The sequence below is a fragment of the Tenrec ecaudatus genome, chromosome 18 (assembly GCF_050624435.1).
Source record: "Tenrec ecaudatus isolate mTenEca1 chromosome 18, mTenEca1.hap1, whole genome shotgun sequence".
NCBI classification, from domain to species: Eukaryota; Metazoa; Chordata; class Mammalia; order Afrosoricida; family Tenrecidae; genus Tenrec; species Tenrec ecaudatus.
In genome coordinates this window covers 3,566,008-3,573,990 of record NC_134547.1, presented here as the reverse complement: position 1 = coordinate 3,573,990, position 7,983 = coordinate 3,566,008, and the positions used below count along the sequence as shown (strand labels likewise).

At 45.3% G+C, this 7,983-nt stretch overlaps 1 protein-coding gene and 1 pseudogene across 1 annotated transcript in view; one reads left to right on the top strand and one right to left on the bottom strand.

Annotated features, from left to right (window-relative positions):
* Nucleotides 1-422: 422 nt before the first annotated feature.
* LOC142432953 (U11 spliceosomal RNA) lies at nt 423-549 on the bottom strand (annotated as a pseudogene).
* Nucleotides 550-1,981: 1,432 nt separating this feature from the next.
* LOC142432596 (leukocyte immunoglobulin-like receptor subfamily A member 6) overlaps nt 1,982-7,983 on the top strand; it is a 74,307-nt gene continuing 68,305 nt past the window's right edge. Inside the window, 2 exon segments of the mRNA XM_075537823.1 lie at nt 1,982-2,015; nt 3,474-3,509. Of these exon segments, the coding sequence (XP_075393938.1) occupies nt 1,982-2,015; nt 3,474-3,509 (70 nt within the window).

Sequence of the window (7,983 nt, the reverse complement as noted above, 5' to 3'; positions counted from 1 at the left end):
TGAGTACAAGGCAGAAGGAAATGTTCTAGAATGGAATCGGGGTGATGATTATACAACTCTTCTTGACGAGTGACATATTGAATTATAGGACATGTAGATGAAATGCTAATGAAACTGGTTTTTTTTTAAAAAAAGACAAGAGCGAGTCAGGAATGCAAAACACTTACTGAGTTGGAAGGCAAGTTGAAATGTGTTACAACAAACATGAGAGAGGTGGAATATTGACCTGAAATATTAGTGATACCCAAGAGTCTACAGCCAAAAGAAATATGGGAGGTTCCTTTCTTGGTTTCTAAGAGATATTAAATACCTCCTGAGAAAATTATTCCACTCTAACAATATACACTGAGTGAGGACTCTAGGGTTGAGAACAGGCAAAGACACATGGGTTTGTTTGTGTTTTGTTTTGTTTTTGTTTTTTTTAGGGCGCCAGGACCAACGTTCAAAAACCATGTGTCAAAAAAAATTATGCTTCCGAAATCTCTTGATGTCGATTCTGCACATACAGCAATAGAGATGCCCTACGTGTGCCACTTAACGACAGAAGCACCCCCCCACACACACACACATTTTGTTTGACACATGGTTTTTGATTGATGGTCCCATCAGGAAAATCTCTGGCTTTTTACAAAGATGGTGCAGAGGCAAAGAAGGAAGCCCCTGCTCTCCCAAAACTGAAGTCAAGCAAAGGTATTAAAGGCCAAGGAGGCTGTGTTAGTCTGGGTACTTTAGAGAAACAAATCCACAGAAACTCCTGTATAAGAGAAAGTTTTACATAAAGGCTAAGTGCCCATCAAGAAAATATCCCAACCTAGTGCTGCCCATGCCCACAAGTCCAACATTACCCCATATGTCTGACACCAATCCACAAAGTCCTCCTTCATCTCACAAAACACACACTATGATGTTGACTGCAGGAGGATAGCTGAATCAGTGAATTTGTGTAAGCATCTCAGAGCTGGCAGGTGTCTCCACACAGCAGCTCCAACACCCAGGGCTGCATCAGGATAGGTCCATGCGGTTTCTCCTCAGGGATGTCTTGCAGGAAGTGAGCCTTGCCAGCTGAATCAGGGAACTGGTTAAGGCAGCTTCACCCTGGTCCGACCATCACAAAGCAAGAGACGCAAGAACAAGAAATGAGATGCTCACTGAGCCATTTATCCCTCCGCCCTTCAATTAACCCCACATTTGTTTATTGGACAGGTTGGCACAAAAAACTACCTCAGAGGCCATGCTGAAAGGCATCCACAGCCTCACTAAAAAGAAAATCCACATGTCACCCACCTGAGGCTAAGAAGGTAGCCCAGATATTCTCAAAGAATGCCGCCCCCCCCGCCCGAATAAACAAGTTTAACCACCATGCCATTATTAATTTCCCCCTGACCGCATGTTCCATCAAAGATAACACACTGTGTCCATGGTGGATGTCAAGGCCAACAACACTGATGAAACAGGCTATGAAGAAGCTCTATGACATTGATGTGGTCACGGTCAATGATCAGGCATGACAACAAGAATAAGGTGTATGTTCTACTGGCTCCGGACTACACTACCTTAGATGTTGCCAACAAAATTGGAATCATCTTCAATGGAGTCTGGCTCGCTAATGCTAAATATAAATTTTTTTCAATACATTTTTAAATGTCTATAAGGTATCTACTTCATACTCTGTGCCAGGCTCCTCCATTTGGATGTGAGCGATCATCTGAAGATGACAATGTAATGTCCGTTACACCCCTGGTTTGCAGAAAACACTCACCTGTGGCTTGAAACATGCACAGAAAGAGCTCTTCTTGCCCTCACTCAGGAGCAACCCAGAAGTGAGTGTTTAAGGAAAGAATTGTTCCTCTTTCCTTTGGGGAAATGGGTGTAGAAATTCTCTGCTGAGAGACTCTGACCTCACACACTTCCTGTGGATCTCAGCACACTTTGAAGACAGTCACAAAGCAAATGTGACCCACCCAAAGCCCGGGTCAGCATCATGGTCTTCAAAGACACCAACCTTCTCTACCTTGGTGAGTCCTAAAACCAGCGTGGGTTGAAATGGAAGTGGCTCAGAGGGGTGGACGGGGGATCCCATGCAAGTCACAGTCTCTCTTACTAAGAAGACTCGCTTCCTCCAGTAGATGGATGACCAAGAGATGCTGATTTCCTTACTAGAGAAATGACTCTTGAGCAGATATCTGTACCTTTGCCCCTTTCCAAGTCCAAGCTAGCTTTGGGAGGTTCCATTGCCTGTGTTCTGTCTATGGAAAACTGTCTGGGAGTGGCGGGGGCACTAGTTATCTATGGTGGGACCAGTGCTTCAATAGAAAATCTTAGGGGCTGACGTATTACTGGTGTATTAAAGCTGATTGTGGTGATGTATATATAACTATTTTTAAAAGTGGTTTAACTATGGAAGTGTAGGATAAGTGACTATTGTGCCAAGAAACTAATTAAAAGATAAATAAAAGAAACCAAACTTGAGCTATGGTTACCATGGGTGAAGAAGGAAGAGTTTTTGCTTAGGGGAAATTGAGTTTTGTTAATGGTGGTGGAACCATTTGGAGAGGGATTTCAATAATGGTTGGACAATGTGAAGAGTATAATCAATGGCACTGAACTGGACATGTAGAATTTGTTGTCTTGGAGAAAGTTTTGTGTTGTATCGTTTTGCCAAAATGGAAAAAAAGCACACAACTTATATGAATACCAATGAATATGGCGGGAATGTGGTAGAGATTATACAACTCTTCTTGATATGGTTGAACTATCGAATTATATAATATATGGAGGAAGTGCCAATAAAACTGTTTAAAAGAAAAGAAAATGAATACAAAGGATGACCTTCAGAGCCGTGTCTGTTGCTGAAGAAACAATAGTGTTTCCCCTGCATGTCATCATCTGCGCACCCTGGTGGTGCAGTGGTTGTACCATGGACTATGACCCACAAGGTCAGCAGTTTGAAATCACCAGCCGCTCCACAGGAGAAAGAGTTGGCTCTCTACTCCTGTAAAGAATTACAGTCTCGGAAACCCACAGGGGCAGTTCTACCCTGTCCTATCGGGCCACTGTGAGTCAGTATTGACTCAATGACAGTGAGTTTGGGTTTCCTTGGTCACCATTTGGAGTGGTTTTTGATAAGATTAGGCAAAGAAGAGTTTGTTGTGCCAGAAGATTCAAAGGTTTGACCTATCTATGCTCACTGTTATGGAGTCTCTGGGTGGTGCAGTGAATGGTTAGGCAGTCTACTAATATCTGTGAGACTGGCAGTTCGAACTCACCCAGGGGCACCTTGGAAGACAGGAATGGCAGTCTGTCACCAAAAAGCCTTGGAAGTCCAATGGAGTGGTTCTGGTTTGCACATGTGGATGGCCCTGGGTCAGAATCAGCTAGACAGCAACCAACAACCGCGTGTCATCTTTGGAGGGGCCTTTGTGAGAGGGATTAGAAACAAGAGGTTAATTTTCATTAATTTCTCTCTCTTCCAGTTCTCTGTCTGGGACAGAGGATTCAGGCACAAGACTGTAAGTGATTCCTTAATCTCCCCGAGACCCCCTTCGACCCTCAGCTCTGGTTAGCAGGACTGGTGTGATACTACAAAGCAGTGGTTCTGAACCTTCCTAATGCCGAGACCCTTTCATACACTTCCTCATGTTGTGGTGACCACCCCCACATTGCTACTTATTTTCATTGCTACTTCATCACTGTCATTTTGCTACTGTTATGAATTGGGCAACCCCTGTGAAAGGGTCGTTCAACCCCCACCCCCAAAGGGGTCGTGACCCACAGGTTGAGAACCACTTCTCTAACAGCGGAATTAATTCCAAATTTCCACCCACTCTAGTTGTTCTTACAAGCTCCCTCCCTTTGAAAACTTGCCATCCCACCTTGGTATCCCCCAGACCCTTCAGACTAATCACACTTAGACCTGGGTCTCCAACCATTGTCTCTGATTGGCTGTGTCCACCAGAGATCTCTGTTTCACTGAATGTCTCAACTGCAGGAGTGAGAGTCAGGAGTCATCTCAGATTGCCCAACATCCTGCCCTGTGGGAAATCACTAGTTTCCACCATCCTGCCCTACGGGAAATCACTAGTTTCTACATCCTGATTATCCCACTTTGTTTAAAGGGGCATTACCTAATTCCAAGGCCCTACCCTCTGTTCTTTCACCGCAGCAACAAATTGACCCCCTAATGGCTGTGAACTTCATGGCCATCCCTCATCCAGCGCTTTCTAAACCAGCGGTTCTCAACCAGTGGGTTGTGACCCCCTTGGGGGTCAAACAACCCTTTCACAGGGGTCGCCCGATTCATCACAGTAGCAAAATTACAGTTATGAAGTAACAAGGAAAATAATTGTATGGTGGTGGGGTCACCTCAACATGAGGAACTGTACAAAAGGGTGGCGTCATGAGGAAGTTTGACAACCACTGTTCTAAACTGTAGAGTATGGATTGTCTTGGGTAGCTTTTGTTTGTTTGATTGATTTTAATTCCTCCAGGCCCTATTTGCATTTTTAAAAAATACAAACAGGCTATCTTCCTTCTATGACTCTTCTGCAGTCAACCATCAAATAAACCCAATCATCTGTCAGGTTTCCCCAAAGAAACCCATAGGAGACTTGATCTTTCTCTCTTTCTCTATCTATCTATCCATCCACCCATCCATCTATCTACTTATCATATATCTATCATGGATCTACAGATAGAGCTTTCCAAGGTCATTGCTAAGCTACTGTGGAAATATATGTTTTTAGGAAAAAAAATACAGTTCCAAATGGATACAAAAATTCATACACACACACACACACACGAGAAGATGGAGATTAAAGATATCCCAAACATAGAAAATGTTATGCCACTCCATAATCCCTCATACCAGGCGCCACCCCTCTCCTTTGTAGAGTCTCTGTGTCCCAGGGCTCTGGGAGTGACTGCAATGGCCACACGGAACTCACAGTGGAAGGAAAAGGACCCGTGTGGTTGTGGGTTTGCAAGTTCAGTCATCCATCTGATGGGGAAGTTTTATCTGGCAAGGGCCATTTGGATGTTTATAACATCATCCGCAGGTCATACGGGTCACAGCTTTAATGAACTCACCCCTAGTGTGATGGCCGGAACTCCTTCTCTTTGGTGCAGGGTGTGGTGTTAGCTGGCATTGGTTGTTCTGAGAGCCCTTTACAGCCTCGAGGCCAGATGGTTCCCACCCCCGACGGAGGCTCTTCTTCATCCCCCGGCTGCATATGCTGGTGAAATCAGGTCAAGTGGCAGACCACCACTCAAGCCCCCAGAACCAGAAGTCAGGAAGAGAGGCAAACCAGATGCAGACTCCTGGATCTCCTCTCCCGCTGGGAGTCTCATACCCTGCTTCTGAGCTGGCTCCTTTAATACCCGGAAGTCTATGGAAAGTATCATGGCCAGAAGAATGAACAAATCTGACTTGGAAGAAAGGCAGTCAGAGAAGCAAAGAAGGCAAGATTTCATCTCACCTCCTTTGGACATGTCATCAGGAGAGCCTGGTCCCTGGAGAAGGACATCATGCTTGGTAAAGTGGAGGGGCTGGGGAAAAAAGGACGGCCCTTGACAAGATGGATGGACACCGTGACTTCACTGATGGGTTCACCCCTAAGAACAATGGTGCGGATGGCACGGGACCAGGCCGTGTTTCATTCTGTTCTCCATGGGGTCGCTATGGGTCGGGACCGACCGATGGCACCTAACCACAACAGTATACCCAGCAAGATGGCCATCGCAATTAACGCTGTTCACCCTCACTCACAGCTGAATCGTATAATCAAATCAGCATCTCCCCCGCATTCTTACCCAGACTTGCCAGGAAAGAGCCATTTGATAGGAGTAATAAGGACAAGCGATGGCTAGAAGAGACATCAATAATTCCCTGCACTGCAGTTACTAACCAGCAGGATGGTGGTTCGAGTCCACCCAGAGCCTCCAGAGAAAGGCCTAGAGATCAGCCCTGGAAACCCCTATGGAGCCTGCTGACACATGAGGTCTCCAGGAGCTGAAACTGACTAATGGTAACTGTGAACTATAAACCCAACAAAAACTCTCTGCCATCAAGTTGATTACGACTCACGGTGACCTTATAGGACAGAGTAGAACGTCTCCTGTGAGTTTCTGAGACGCTAACACTTTGAGGGAAGAGAAAGCCTGATCTTTCTCCCTTGGAGCTGCTAATGGGTTCGAACCGCTGACCTTTAGATTTGTGGTCCGACGTGTAATCACGACGTCATCAGGGGGCTACATCTACACAGATATGTGTATACATGAATAGCAAAGCTTGTGAGAGATAGAGTTTGATGGAACGATCGTGTTTTTCCAGGTCTTGAAAGTCTTCCACCGATCACAGAGTGCAGCCCTGCCATTTTTCCAGCATGCATTTAGTGAGAAAAATGTTTGTTTTCCGTCCGACAATTTTCCATCTTACACAGGTTCCTGCTTTTGTAAGGCCTATCTGCATCAAGATGAAGCAACCCTAACCTGAACAGACCTGGCTAGTGCCTTCAGAATAAACGAGTGGTATGGGAATGTGAGGTGTTCATTGTAGAATGCACATGCTTATGACCATCGGTTACGATGTGTGGCCCACAGGATAAAGGCCGAACTAGCAGGTCTGATGATGCATGTGAGAGATCAAATCTAGGTGGCATAGGAGAATAGTCATTACACACATGATGCAGACAGGCAGGAATAGGAGGGAGGGAGGGAAGGGAAGGGAGGGGAGGGGAAGGGAAGGCAGGGCAAGACAAGAAAACTGGTGATCCTAGGCTGAGCAGATGGCTAGTGGCTCAAACTCATCCGGGGCCTCCTCAGGAGAAAGGACGGGTGATCTGCTCCCATACGGATTTACAGTTTGGGGAACTCCATAAAACAGGGTTACTCCAAAAAAACTTACATGGAAGAAGCACACCAGCCTGCATGATCACGAGGTGCTGAGGGCATCAAAGAACAAAAAATTCATATCATTGTGTGCTCACCTCCCCAATATGATTGCTGAAGTCAGATGGGTACACAAGCAAATGGGGTGAAGAAAGCTAATGATGCCTGGATATCAAAAGATATAGCATCTGGGGTCTTAAAGGCTTGAAGGTAAACAAGCGGCCATCTAGCTCAGAAGCAACAAAGCTGAAATGGAAGAGCACATCAACCTGTGAGATCGCGAGGTGTTGAGCAGATCAGGTATCAGGCATCATCAGAACAAAAAAATCATATCATTGTGAATGAAGGGGAGTGTGGAGTGGAGATCCAAAGCCCATCAGTAACCAATTGGACATCCCCTTATGGAAGGGCCGCGGGAAGGAGACAAGCCAGTCAGGGCGCAGTGTGGCAACGATGAAACATACAACTTTCCTTTAGTTCCTAAATGCTTCCTCACCCCTACCCCCCACCCCATGATCCCAATCCTACCTTACAAATCTGGCTAGGCCAGAGGATGTACACTGGTACAAATGGGAACTGGAAACACAGGGAATCCAGGGCGGATCATACCTCCAGGACCAGTGGTGAGAGTGGCCATACCAGGAGGGTGGAGGAAGGGTGGGGTGGAAAGGGGAACCGATTATAAGGATCTACATATAACTTCCTCCCTAGGGGACGGGCAACAAAAAAGTGGGTGAAGGGAGACACCAGGCAGTGTAAGATATGACAAAATAATAATTTATAAATTATCAAAGGTTCATGAAGGAGGGGAAGCGGGGAGAGAGGGGAAAAAATGAGGAGTTGATGCCAGGGGCTTAAGTGGAGAGCAAATGTTTTTGAGAATGATGAGGGTAATGAATGTGTAAATGTGCTTTATACAATTGATGTATTATGGATTTTGATAGGAGTATGAGTCCCTAATAAAATATTTTTTTAAAAAAACAGGGCTACTCTGCAGAGAACACAGAAAATGTTCTAAAACTAATTATGATGGTTGCGTAACTTTTCTTGATGCAACTGAACCTTTGACTTGTATGAGACGGGAATTATATTCCAATA